The following is a 13,847-nucleotide window of genomic DNA, read 5'->3' as shown; positions in this document are numbered from 1 at the left end:
TTTATTCAGGTCTATTGGCGTTTTTCATCAAAAGACGATCAACCTGTAAATTATACTTTGTAGATCTTTTCAACACCAATAGATTACCTTCTTTGCTTACTGATGGGTTGTAATGGACCCAAAGATTTTGAAGCATTACCTGTTGGTGCATGACAATCAGGATTGCCACAACAGAGAGGGTAAACTGTTCCTTACTACATAGTATATTATATGATTCTCATTATAACTATATGGCTGTCAAATGTAAGGCTTTAGTTGACGGGATTGTAATTTCTTCTGTAGAACGTCTAAAGTTCTGTCTGAGATGAGAAGTACATTTGGAAACAATGAGTGCAACTTACTTTGCACTAATTCATCTAAAGAGGGGAACGTGGAACATCAGGCTAATCCATGGGCTTCATTTGTAAGCCTCTCATCAGTATTTTATCCAACATATTGCTCATGATTCATATATCAATCCATGTTTTTGTAAGTTCAACATTTTAATTATTTTTTCTTTCTGAAAGAAATCAAGTGTTTCGGCCGACAAACTTGGATGTGCTCTCACTGGCGACGATATCGTGGAGGTAACATTCGCTTTCTGATGATATTCACGCCTTTCGAATATTTTGGAATGTTTAACCAACACTATTAGTTCTCCTCGTATATTCGAGGTAGATCAAAGATCTGATGCAAGAGTTTGCATCGAGGCATATAATTCCTTACATGGAACAGAAAGTTCGAGATCTTAATCAACAGGTTAGCTTTAGATTTTCTAAAAAGTTAATCGTGGGAACATGCTTTACGTTTTCTGTATGCTTTACTTTGTTCTTTTTTTTTTCTTTCCATATCATTTAGTTTGCATTTTGCTGTGTCACTAGATTTCTGCAACAAGGAAAGGACTTAGAAACCAAATAAAAAACTTATGGTGGGAGAAAAGGAAAAGACGATGTTCCGGATTCAACCAAAGGTTCTATGTATGCTTTCTTGAAATTTTGCTCCTTTAATGTTTTCCTTGACGTCATCATAAGCTCTTACTATTTTTTTTTTCATTTTTGAAGGTATACATTTAGCTCCACTGAATCTCAAATTAGAATTTTGGGTGACTACGCCTTCATGTTGCATGATTATGAACTTGCATTGTCAAGCTATCGCTTAATATCAACCGATTACAAGCTCGATAAAGCTTGGAAGCACTATGCTGGTGTTCAGGTAGCTTCACAGCTTTATGATTGTGTTTCTATGTAGGTATTCAGGTGGCATTATTTTTAATCAATACTCGTTTTGTATAATTTAATCTAACATATAGTATAGGTTAGCCCATCAGGCCGATTGTTTTGGTCTTTATTTTCCATTGCTCGTTACTTGTGGTGGCTTCAATAACTCATCTTCTCATGTATGCTTGGGAAGGAAATGATGGGACTTGCATATTTCATCTCAGACCAGTCAAAAAAGGAAGCTGAGTACTGCATGGAAAATGCATTCAGCACTTATCTGGTATGTTTTTATAACCCACCTAAAACAGTTCTTTCAGTGAATGTCCCTCGCTTACTTGAATTAGTGTTTATTATAAGCAAAACTTGAAACTGAAATAGTAATGGGTTAACTTGAGCAAGTGACGCGGTAGTACATGCTGTAACATGTCCTTGTAATCTCATGCAGAAACTTGGGAGGTCTGGATTTCAAAATGCTACGAGATGTGGGCTCTGGTGGGCAGAGATGCTAAAAGCTGGAGACCAGTACAAAGAAGCTGCTTCTGCTTACTTCCGCATATGTGGAGAGGTGCTTCTTTTATGCCTCAGAACATATGCACTTTATACCATTTCTAACTTTATTATTTTTTCAGGAACCATTACACGCCGCAGTCATGTTAGAGCAAGCTTCTTACTGCTTCGTGTTAACTAAGCCCGCGATGTTAAACAAGTATGGATTTCACTTAGTTCTCTCAGGAGACCACTATAAAAACTGTGATCAGGTACATGTAATTTTGTTGAAAGGGATCAAGCTTCGTACATGCTTTGCAATCTAAAGAATACAGTTTTTATGCGTTTTTTCAGGTTAGCCATGCAATTCGTACATATAGAAGTGCAATCTCTGTTTATGAATCAACTACATGGAGCCATATCAAAGACCATGTACATTTTCATATTGGACGGTAAGTTTTAAACGTTGTGAATGTACGTCTAAGGCGTGATGTTTAGGAAATTGTGGTCTAAGACTTGCTATGAAATTACCTTTTCAGGTGGTACGCACTTGTTGGGATGCATGATGTTGCAGTTAGAAATATGCTCAAAGTACTGGACTGTGGCAACCAATCCAAGGCAACCCAAGAGATTTTTCTCAGAGACTTTTTCGAGATTGTTAAGGTGCCTAGCTTTATACCTGCTGTTTTATACGCTTTACTGAAGCTGCACAGAGAATAATAGAGTGCTTCCAATAGTTACCCCTGGTCTCTACTCTTTGTTCTTTGACTATACAAAATAACTTCTTACTTTTGTCATTCTGAAGAAAACTGGAATGAAGCACGAGGTGGTGGGACTTCAACTACCATTTATTAATATGTCGTCTCTTCAAGTTATATATGAAGACCATCGCACTTATGCATCTCAAGCTTCTGTAAGTTGCATACTCACTCTTTGGAAGAATGTACATATTGGTACCCATCATAATCTTCCTCGGATGTTTTGCCTTTTTACTTCATTATGAACAGCATAACTGATATCAGTATTTCTGGTTAATTTTTTTTGGATTAATGCAAATAATACTTGCAAATAAATAATATTTGTGCATCCCTGATTTTTTCTTTTTCATTATTGGTGAATTTGCATCTGTTGTTTACTAATATTATTTACGTGTCATGGTCAGGTTCTTGTACAAGAGAGCATCTGGCAGTCACTGGAGGATGATATCATTCCATCATTAAATTCTGGCAAGTCAAACTGGCTGGAATTACAGTCAAAGCTACTACCAAAGAAATACAAGGAATCCAATGTTTGTGTGGCTGGAGGTGAATTTACATCTTTTTCATTAATGTTGTTAGCTGCATTCGATGTTTACCTGAATCATGGAGCTTCTTCATTATCCTGCACTTAACTTATGCACACTAATACGCAAAATCTGGTCTACCTTATCGTACCAGCAGGAGGACATTTCAATTTGATCTAGACATGCTTTGATGTTGAAAAAATGTATATTTTTGGAACGCCCAGCTGTGATAATTCTGCACGGAGTATAAGATTTCCTCATTAGTCATATCATAGCATCTGTAAATGTTATCAGTTGTGCCTCTGCCAAGGAAGAGGGATTTCTTAGTTTGTCAATAAATTCAGGCCATATTGTTGAGGAGGACATGATATTCTGCTGTAGTATGTTTGAAAATGTTTGTAATTGTGGATTTTTACTTGTACTTCTTTGTTATCAGAGTCAGTGAAAGTGGATCTGGAGTTTAGGAATCCCTTGCTAATCTCTACTTCTATAACAAGCGTATCTCTCATCTGTGAACTTACCTCAAATTCTGATGACCTAAAAGGTAAGCTGTTTATAATATTGATGTTCACTTTGGAATTGTTCTACGTCCTTCGGTTTATAGATGTGAAACTTATTTCAAACGTTTGGACTTTGTAAAGTTGATAAACACCCAAGTAGCATAAGCTTGGGGACCGAGAGTTCCGCAGAACATAATCAGTAAGCAGCTAATCTCTTCATTCAGGTTTCTTTTAACTTTGTTGATCTACAATTGAATGATTAAGCTGCAACGTCTTTACCAACAATACTACAGGGGTACAACATCTGGTTTTTCTTCTTTCACTTTGTCTGAAGTGGACTTAACATTAGGCGGAGGCGAGAAAAAACTGGTGAGTCTGCTAAACTGAAAACATAGATCGATTGACACGTTTTAATATTTTTACTCTTTCTATATCTGACATTATTCATCTTCTTGTGTATATATAGAGAAACACGTTTAATTTTTTTTGATGTTTCACTTGTGATTGCTGGCTTTACCTCATTGCTACTAACCTTGATTGTAGTCACAGTTTTGAATTGCCTTGGTCCTTTTTAACTTCTGACTATTATATCTTCCGTTTGCTTACTGTATCCTTTGGTGAATCTCTGATGGTTTTATCAGCTGCTGTTTACGTTTGACTTATTGTCATAACTTTTTTCTTCTAGGTGAGACTCACGGTTACCCCCAGTGAAGAAGGTATCCTCAAAATTGTCGGTGTAAGGTGGAGGTTGTCTGGTTCTGTTGTAGGTGTGCATTACTTCCAATCTGCCCCTGGAAAGGCAAAAACTAACAAGGGAAGACGGAAAAACAAACTTACTCCCACTGATGCCTTGAAATTTTTGGTCATCAAGGTGCAAACTTTTCCTCTACGGTTTAATTTTGTAAGATTTGCTACGACGTCTAACATAATGAAATTTTGACTGTGCAGAGTCTACCCAGGCTTTTGGGTTCAATTGATCATCTGCCTGAGAAATTGTATGCTGGAGATCTACGTTATCTTGTTTTAGAGTTAAAAAACAAGTCGGAATTCCCGATAAAGGTAGTTTTCGTTTATGATCAACCCTTATCATTCATATTCTCTACCGTTTAGCCAGTAAAATTTATTTTTGTTCTGTTATTGTGTATTAATTTAGTTTGTCATTGTCTGGCTTATCTACTTATTCTTGCTTGATTACCGAATATTGTGATGCACTAAGCTATTCTCTGGATTATTTTTGAGCTTTAAAAGTCTGTCTGTCCTTGTAGAATCTTAAAATGAAGATTAGCCATCCAAGATTTGTAAATCCTGGAAATCATGAAGAAGAGGTGACAACGGAGTTTCCAGATTGCTTAAAGAAGGGCCATGAACAAAATTTGTGAAGAGTGAAACAAGTAGTGTATTTTCATTTCCAAAGGTCCGTGGCTAACCTTTTTATTCAAGCCTCCAGGTAAATGTGCATGTCAGGTTATTCTAACATGGTTCTGAATGTTGCTCTTTTTCAGGATGTGTCACTGCAAGGAGATAAATCTTTGAGGTGGCCTCTCTGGCTTCGAGCTGCCATCCCAGGAACGATATCTTTGTATTTCACAATATACTATGAGATGGAAAATGTATCAAGCATCATGAAGTATCGCACCCTAAGGATGCATTATAATTTAAAGGTGATGAATCTCTAGGCTGGTTGTTTCTACCTTCATTATGTTATAGGCAATATTTGCATTGACCAACCAATCTGAACCATTTCTATATCGTACATTTTTATATAGGTTTTGCCATCTCTAGAGACCTCGTTCGAAATCACTCCCTCTCCATCAAAGTTGCAAGAATGTCTTGTGCGTATGGATATACTGAACCGTGCGAATTCAGATTCTTTCCAAATTCATCAGTTGTCAACAGTTGGGTGTCGGTGGGGTATCTCCTTACTTGAGCGTGTTGATACAATCTTACCTTCCAAGTCTCTGCTTCCCGGGCAAGCTTTATCATGTCACTTCATGATTAAGGTCGCTATTAGCTTAAAATGTTCATTTAGTAGCTAGTTGGTCTTTCTCTTTTCCATGTCTGAAATTAGAATATTGTTTAAATTTCAGGATAACAGAAGATCAGCGACTGAAGAAGAGAAAACCATGTCCATTCCTCCCAGCCAAACCGACGTAAAACTGTTTGCTCAGGATGACGACGAAAAACTTTTTGATATCGTTAACTCACCTTTAGCAAGCTTCCATGAAAGTGAAAGGTCATGTCAAGAAACCTCAGATCAGGTAAGCGAAATCCTCTTTCAGGGACATATATATATCTTATGCGGTAGAGATGTTTTTTCAAGGGAACATTCATTTTCTCTTAAACATAGCATCATCACTGGTAACTTTCTATCATCAGAAACCATAATGAACTCGTGTTTGTATGATTGAAACAGTTAAGTACCAATACCGTTGACTTCATTCTAATCTCTCACCCAGCAAAATCCAGCAATTCATCAGGAGTGGCAGATATACCAAAGATTCTGTCTCACCATTCATGTCACAATAGGTAAAGAGTATTCACGTAACAGTATATTTTCTTCAGCTTTGAAACCTATTTTTAACTAACGTGTAATCATTCGATTACAGAATCAGGAGCTCAAACCCGCTATCGTGGTCCCTAGACGGTCCCCAAGCCATATACCACGACTTCTCGACCTCCTTGTGTGAAATTCAACTAAAATTAGTAATCAGAAACACATCTGATGGAATATCATCTGTGAGCTTCAACACCATTGATTCCGTACAAGACGTAGCAACACCAACTCCTTCCGCTGGAAACCAATCCGGGTGGCGCTACGTGCCAGATATAACAGAGGAAATGAAACTGACTTCAGATGTCATGGGGAGCCGTTCAGGGAAACCTCCATCGTCCATGGAAAGCTCACCTCCTTTCATATGGTCAGGTTTAAGTTCCACAAAGGTCGAAATCCAGCCATTGTCAACAACGGAGATCCCGCTGCAGATATCGGTTTTCGCTCCAGGTATCTACAATCTCTCTTCGTATAAACTTACCTGGGAGCTTTCCGGGCGTGAAGATGCATCATCAGGGACATGCCAAGGCTATCCTTATTACCTTACTGTTCTTCAGTCTCAGTGAACTTTCATAGCTCTCTCTCTCTGTATTCTGTGTATCCATTTTGATGGTTTACGTCTGAGTTTTCAATTTTGATTGTAGCAAATTGTTGTCAAGAAATGTTTTTTCGGTAGGAGAAAGATTAATTTTACATTACACCAAAATTTGAAAAAGGTGGATCTCAGCTTTACTTTTGTTTGTGGAATAAAAGGATTATAGATATTATCATTTTATTTACTTCCAATCATTTATACCTTCTGTTTGATTCCAATAATATTAATATGAAATTATTAATATTCAGTAAAAAAATGGGTTCCTCGACATTCTCAAGTTCAATATGACAGACGGGAGAAAATAAAATTAGCATCTCTCAAATATAAACTGGTGATGATCATGGTGGCACCAATATATACATACATACAAGTTATATATATAAGGGTAAAATAAATGACCTCCAGCTACTTGGATGGTTAGCTACAACACCACTGACACTATTATCGCTACTACATTGCCTTGTAAAAGGGAAAATGTATATAACTTCAGAGAATGAAAATCATTTAGGATGATATTTTCTGGCTGGACCAAACTCTACCTATCTGCAACTATAAGACTCCTCTCCGTCTAGAAGATGGATTTGGTGAGTCTTGGTCGCGGTTTTATGGTGATGCTTTCATATGGCTTAGCTTGTTCAACTTGGATATAATCTCTTGTTTTCAAAACCTGCAACATTGGCAAATAATAAAAGACAGATTCAACAAGATGATCAAGTTTATGAAGACCAAACTTGTTCTTCCGTCTTAAAAAGACAAGTTGTGATTGATGCACTAAAGCCGAGAGTACACACCTAACTTAGACATGCTTACACCTAAACATCCTAACAATCCAGTAGGAAAACAGACAAATTAATCTGGAGTTGCAGCATAAAACCAAAACATGTAAGATTCTATGTGTATTTATCAATTACTGGTCAAGTTTGTTTTCTCGAGAGAAAGATCAGAGCTTTTTTTTTTTTTGTTTAGGGTCGTATTATGAACATACCAGGGTTTCAAAAAACATTCTCGATGCTTCTTTACGGGTTTTCCCAGCTAAAAGTTTGTCCGCTACAACAACACTCTTCCCATTCTCAGCTTCTTTATCAAATATTGTCTGGAGATACTTCGCCACAGCCCTATAATAAAAGAGAATAATAGTCTTCAGTGTTTCAGGCTCATCATGTTTCTTACATGATAGTCTGTGCAAAAAAATGATTCTGTACGGACCTGGTACGAGAAGACCAACCACTGTTCTCTAGAAGACGAGTTTCATCACCTTCTTGCATACCATCGTCTTCTTCATGATCTTCATCATCATCCACATTCAAAAATCCTGAAAACACAGAGTGAAATCAATTATAAGTAGAACCACTGAGACATCATGGATATAACAGCATCTCACAAATCTAAATCATGCTATGATGACCAAGTATTAGTCCCATTGCTTAAACTGAGAACGTACAGATAATTTGTACAATTAAAATTCGTAAAAGGTTTAGAACCTGTGTCATGTGCCACTTCCATTGTATCCATTTCCTAAAGCATAAGAGAATAACACAAGAAGAACTTAAGAGGCATGTCTTTACTTGAATAAGGATATGAAACCACAATGAAACAAAACTTACGTCGTTATCTCTCATAAAACCATCGCGAGAAGTAGGATCTTCATCTGGTGCACTTTGCATATTAGTAGCCTCCTCATTAAACACATCATTATGCGGTTCGTAGTTGTTATCAGGCTCTGTCTCTGGATTCACCCCATCATATTTTGCTTCCACAATTGGTTCGTTGAGACTTTCCAAAGCCAAATCACCAGCTTCTACGTGTCCATTTTCAATATAGCCAATTGTGATATCACATTGAGTCTGGTTGTCTACACCAATCTCGCAGACTTCAGCTGATGCATCCGTCTTCTTATCATGTGGAAGCTCATCTTCAACCTTCAAGTCTGTCTCATTGAGAATGGCGTTGTGATCAACATCACCTTCAGTAATTTCGATAACACAAACATCTTCACCGCCTACACCTCCATCATGGTATCCTTCCACCTGTAAATCCTCTATTCCCTCTACATGATCGACTTTGTCCTCGGCTGGCATTTGACCGATCTCGTCATTCACTACAAGACTTACTTCATCAGCAGCAGCTCCATCGCCTTCTTTTGGAACTTCTAACTCACATGCTGTTTCACCAAGCTCGTTATCGTCTTTCACTTCTTCTTCTTCCTGTTGGTCTATGTTTTGTTGGTCCTCTGGGTGAGTAAGAGCCTCAGCAGGTTGCTCTTCAGAACCATCAGGGCGAGTTTGAGGAGCAGAACATTCATTATCTTCCACCGCTCCAACAGAAGCATGACGGTCATCATTCTCAATTATCGTGATTCCTAGTGATCTAAAAGAAGTGATTCTTAAAATTTAGCAAGAAATGAGTATTGTAATAGCTAAGACATTGCCGTGACAGAATACTGTGCATTGATTGTGCATATCAATCATCCTAGCGAATACTCATCTCATGTCCGATTCGAATAGACACTTCTGGATCATTTGATTCACTTTCCTATTGCTATATGACTTCCCTCGTATCCTTCTTTGTTTGAATAGCCAAAAAAACATCTTACGATTAGTTATTTTTCCTTCTTTTCCTATTTTTCTTTCACTGCAAAATTGAGCTCCTATTTACCGATGTTGGTGACTCATTCAGTTTTAGCACCCTCTACACGAAAGTCAGTGTCACAGGTGTTCTTATGGATTCTGGAGCTATACCGATTTTATTAGTTACCTGGTGAGAGCCATGTTCAAGTGATGAAATCGTTCTACGATTTTGTCAAAAGCCAGTAAGGAATTTCTTAGACTCTTTTTTTTTTTGTGAACTTTCTTATGCCTGTGTCAACATTTGATTTTTGATTATTTATTCTGATTATTTATTTCTGATGATAGGGTGAGGATTGGGGTTCAGGGGTACAACATGTCGTCGCTTCAGCCCCTTGACCTCGTTAGATCATTGTCTAAGCTGTCTGGGTCATGTGGATAAATTTTAAAAGTGCAAGTTCCGAGAGTTCGCAATGCAATTAGCGGCGGCTTTACCGTTTTTGTTCTCCGCGGAGAAGCTGCAGAAGAAAAAGCATTGGCACTTGATGGAACCGATATGGAGGATGGATCTTATCTGCTACAGTTTTACCGCCAGAACTCAGCAAGCTTAGTTCTGGTTTGAGTACTGCTGAGTTGGCTGCTAGGCATGTTGCCCATTTCCAAAGAAAAAAGTAAAATTTTATATTCATGCTTTTTTTCTCTTTACATTGGGTTTGTTTGTAATTTGCTGACAAATTAACTATTGAATTACAGGAGCCGAGGCATTTCTGTTACTGGATATGACCCTTCGCTCCATGTAGATGTTGTTAAGAGTGATTTGACTAACCGCTTTTCTTCATGTGGAAAGATCACTGATGTTTTTGTTCTTAAGAGGTTTGTTATTTCTTCTTTACAAACCATTTGTGAATTGTTTTTTTCCCTCCATCTAACCTTTTTTTTTCTTTTGCAGCCGGGCTTTGATCTATCTCTTCGGAATAGGCGCAGTAGATATGGCGTTGAGACTATGTCGGAGAGGTGACTCGGTACTCCGTGCTAAAGCCTTGCCAAATCCTAAAAGGAAAATTAACCATTACAGGGCGTAGACGCGTAGTACAAATCTCTCTGTTTTTGAATATTGTATTTTATAATATTGAATTTTGAATGGTAACTAATCATAGGAACATTAGGAATATATAAAAAAAATAATGAGTAGGAATAAAATTTTGAAAATAATATCAAAATTAACGAGGAACAAAATTATTCTATAATTCTCTACAAAATTAACAAAATGGCGTTTGTTTAAACCCATGTAAACCAAGAGGCAAGAGTCATGTTTTCTAGTATAAACCGGAAAGAGAGTAAAGTGAAAACTACCCGAATAAAAAACACTGAAAATTGAAATGCAAACCAAGAGTCAAGAGTCGTGGTTTGTAGTAAACCGGAAAGAGAGTAAAGTGAAAAACCTCACACAAGAGGAAAGAATCATTTCTTGGTCTCGCGGCGCTTCTAACATTTCTTCTGTGTCTCTCAAGAAGATGGGATTCCTCTCTCAACAGATCTCAAGAGATGAACTCAAACCAGGAGATCACATCTATTCATGGCGTATGGCTTACATATACTCTCATCACGGTTCAGTCTCTTTCCCTTCCATCTATCTCTATGTAGCTACATTGCATTTAACACTCCTTCAGTTTCTGTTCAGACAATTCTCGCTGGATCTTAGCTTTTTATGTTCCTGTCTTAGAATAAATGACGATCCTTTCTATGTTTGCAACTTGTAGGAATCTATGTAGGCAATGGTGACGTCATACATTTCACTTGCGGAGGTGGTCTTGAGACAAGGACAGGGACTTTCGTAGACAACATCATCGTTAGTTCGGTTCCAAACCATGGAGGTGACAACCCTTGTCCTAACTGCGGAGACCAATCGAATCTCGACGGTGTGATCTGTTCTTGCCTCGACTGTTTCCTCGCCGGAGGAAACCTCTATCTCTTCGAGTACGGTGTCTCTGGACCCATCTTTATGGCTAAACCGCGAGGCGGTATCTGCACAACAGCGGTTTCAGACTCCTCTGATGAAACCGTTAACCGTGCGAGACACCTCTTGTCTAATAAAAATGGGTTTGGTGCGTATGATCTGTTGAGGAACAACTGTGAAGACTTTGCGATCTATTGCAAAACTGGTTTGATTGTTTTGTCTAAGCTGGGGAGTAGTGGACAGGCTAACTCGTGGTCTGCGGTGCGTGGTGTTTTGTCGCTTTGGGGGACGGTGAAGAGTGTTTCTGTGGGCTCTGCTGCGAGGTTGGTTGTTTCTGGGGTTGCTGGTGTTGGTGTTGTGACTTTGGCGGCGGGGTATGGTAACTACTGCTATGGTCGTTTATGTGCTGATATTGGTGTGAGAAGTGATGCTAGCAAAGTTCCTGTGGAAGACCTTGTTACGCTTATAGCGATTATCGAAAGAAGAGACGACAAGAAGTCTAGCTAGTTTAGCACTTGTTGTGGTGTGATTATGATTGTGATTGTGATTGTGATTGTGAGTGTTTGATGGTAACTAACTGTTTGCTTCTGTTTTCATTGTATGCGTGCAACCATGTGTGTTTGACACTACTTATCATGTGAAAATAACATTATTGTTGTTTCCAAAGTATTGGTCTACTTTGGAAGAATGTTGAAACAAAACAATAAACAAACACAAGTGGATGACGAATAGTGTTTGATCACCTACCTACCATTAGTTTGGCTCCTTGGTTGATTTGGAATTTAGTGTTAGTGTTACACTAGTCATCATCAGTAAAACAATAACTAAACAAAGCTGTCCACACGAGAAGGTTTTCTGATCATAACCCATTACAATCACACAAGAATACAACATGCTTTTGTCTCTATATCTTCTTCACCACCTTGTTTATCTGGCTGAATATACACGCACTGGTGTCTTTTTCTGAGTTATCAATAACTAATAACTCACCAAGTTGTTATTGTGGATCATAGAATCGGCTACTTCTACTTTTGCTGAATCGTGGAACTCTCTCTTTGTTATTATACAATAAAAACACTATAAATAATTATTATTTTTTTAAACTTATTTTAGATTATATTTGTAAAACATTTTATTTTCAGTTTTTATTTAAAAAAAGAAATTTTAATTTCAAGATGTTATAGAGTAATCAAACTTTTTAGATTTGAAATCTTTTTTTTAATTAGATTATTTGATAAATTTTACGTATTGAAATTATATATCCTAGAATATTAATGTATTTTAGATGTAAAAATAATATTAAAATACTAAATTGCAAAGAGAAATTATAGATAAATTTATATTCATGTAACTTTATAAAAAAATTATATAGCATTATTAATTTATAATTTATCTAACTCAAAATCATAAATGTTTATTAATTTCTAGAGTTTCTCCTAAATATTTATGCAAATCACCTTTACCGGGGATAAATTGATTCTTAAATTCAATTTGACCTTTTGACTTTTTCCTTATCCAGCTAAGCCAATACAAAACCAGTTGACTTTAAAGGTTTGGTTTTTTTAAACCAACAATCTTGGAAAAAACTCTAGAGAACCCCCATTGATCTAGCCAGAGATGGAATCCATTCTTCTAGAGAAGATAGGATTATTCTCCAACAAGATCTCTAAAGACGATCTGAAACCAGGAGACCACATCTATTCATGGCGTAACGCTTATATCTATTCTCATCACGGTAACCCATCTCCTTCTCTCTCTTCTGGGTTTATCAAAGATCCAAACTTTATGTTTGCAATCTCACAGGAATCTACATAGGAGACGGAAAGGTCATTCATTTCACACGTGGAGGCGGTCTTGAAATCGGAACGGGAACTTTTTTGGACAAGCTCATCGTCAGCTCTATTACCAATCACGGAGGAGACAACCCTTGTCCTAACTGTGGAGGAAAGCAATCCAACACGCATGGAGTTATCTCTTCTTGTCTCGATTGCTTTCTCTCCGGAGGAGATCTCCTTCGCTTCGAGTACAGTGTCTCTCCGGCTCTGTTCATGTCCAAGCTCCGAGGCGGTACCTGCACGACGGCGGCTTCGGATCCTTCGGAGGAAGTGATCTCTCGTGCGGAGTTTCTTTTGCTGAGAAATGGGTTTGGTGAGTACCATGTGTTCGAGAATAACTGTGAGGATTTTGCGATGTACTGTAAGACGGGTTTGGTGGTGGGGAGAAGCTATGTGCTTGGGAGAAGCGGTCAGGCTAACTCGGTGAGTGCGGCTGCGTGTGTTGCGCGTATGGTTAGTCCTTGGGCTAGTAATGCTATACGTCTGTGTTCGGATGTTGGTATGAGGAGTGATGCTGTTAAAGTGCCTGTGGAGAGCCTCGTTGCTCGGTTTAATCAGGCTGATACATTGGCAAAGGAGAGCTGAGTTTGGTTTGGTTCTGATTGTGTGCAATGTGTGTATTTGATTGTTGGTTAATGCCAGATTGAATCTGCTTCTAAATTCTTTGAATTGTGTAACTCTATTGTATGATGTGTGAATACAGTTTAATTGAGGTCTTCATTGTTTGTGTTGTGTAAAAACGTAAACGCGTAAAGAAAGAGATGTGGTTGATTCTTTACTCGTTATAACCACGCTTGAGATTGTCTTATTTTTGCGTAATCAAGAAGAACACGGTTTCTAAATTAAATTTAAGTTGATTACTGGTTGGTTAAAGTTTATTA

At 37.8% G+C, this 13,847-nt stretch overlaps 3 protein-coding genes and 1 pseudogene across 3 annotated transcripts; 3 read left to right on the top strand and 1 right to left on the bottom strand.

Moving 5' to 3' along the window:
* Positions 1–112: 112 nt before the first annotated feature.
* Positions 113–6,790, top strand: LOC125591202 (annotated as a pseudogene).
* Positions 6,791–6,908: 118 nt separating this feature from the next.
* Positions 6,909–8,997, bottom strand: LOC125594655 (sister chromatid cohesion 1 protein 4-like). The gene is made up of 5 exons (XM_048770766.1): positions 8,215–8,997; positions 8,092–8,125; positions 7,817–7,922; positions 7,596–7,725; positions 6,909–7,277 (listed from the first exon to the last, which is right to left on the bottom strand). Exons 1-5 carry the CDS (start codon positions 8,686–8,688, stop codon positions 7,179–7,181), a joined length of 843 nt encoding a protein of 280 aa, XP_048626723.1. The 5' UTR covers positions 8,689–8,997; the 3' UTR covers positions 6,909–7,178.
* A 1,541-nt stretch (positions 8,998–10,538) lies between these two features.
* Positions 10,539–11,797, top strand: LOC125594610 (protein LEAD-SENSITIVE 1-like). The gene is made up of 2 exons (XM_048770746.1): positions 10,539–10,782; positions 10,935–11,797. Exons 1-2 carry the CDS (start codon positions 10,554–10,556, stop codon positions 11,636–11,638), a joined length of 933 nt encoding a protein of 310 aa, XP_048626703.1. The 5' UTR covers positions 10,539–10,553; the 3' UTR covers positions 11,639–11,797.
* An 872-nt stretch (positions 11,798–12,669) lies between these two features.
* LOC125594628 (protein LEAD-SENSITIVE 1-like) lies at positions 12,670–13,686 on the top strand. Its single transcript, XM_048770755.1, has 2 exons — positions 12,670–12,866; positions 12,935–13,686. Exons 1-2 carry the CDS (start codon positions 12,749–12,751, stop codon positions 13,549–13,551), a joined length of 735 nt encoding a protein of 244 aa, XP_048626712.1. The 5' UTR covers positions 12,670–12,748; the 3' UTR covers positions 13,552–13,686.
* Positions 13,687–13,847: the final 161 nt, after the last annotated feature.

Source organism: Brassica napus, chromosome A3 (genome assembly GCF_020379485.1).
Source record: "Brassica napus cultivar Da-Ae chromosome A3, Da-Ae, whole genome shotgun sequence".
Taxonomy (NCBI): domain Eukaryota; kingdom Viridiplantae; phylum Streptophyta; class Magnoliopsida; order Brassicales; family Brassicaceae; genus Brassica; species Brassica napus.
Note: the sequence above shows the minus strand (reverse complement) of the source record. Positions and strands in the feature narration are given on the sequence as shown.

Coding starts and splice junctions, on each gene's coding strand:
- LOC125594610 (XM_048770746.1), top strand. CDS start 10,554: ATGCAAACCAAGAGTCAAGAGTCGTGGTTTGTAGTAAACCGGAAAGAG. Junction 10,783..10,934: donor TTACATATACTCTCATCACG/GTTCAGTCTCTT, acceptor TGCAACTTGTAG/GAATCTATGTAGGCAATGGT.
- LOC125594628 (XM_048770755.1), top strand. CDS start 12,749: ATGGAATCCATTCTTCTAGAGAAGATAGGATTATTCTCCAACAAGATC. Junction 12,867..12,934: donor TTATATCTATTCTCATCACG/GTAACCCATCTC, acceptor GCAATCTCACAG/GAATCTACATAGGAGACGGA.
- LOC125594655 (XM_048770766.1), bottom strand. CDS start 8,688: ATGCCAGCCGAGGACAAAGTCGATCATGTAGAGGGAATAGAGGATTTA. Junction 7,923..8,091: donor GGAAGTGGCACATGACACAG/GTTCTAAACCTT, acceptor CTGTGTTTTCAG/GATTTTTGAATGTGGATGAT. Junction 7,726..7,816: donor GGTTGGTCTTCTCGTACCAG/GTCCGTACAGAA, acceptor CTTTTATTATAG/GGCTGTGGCGAAGTATCTCC.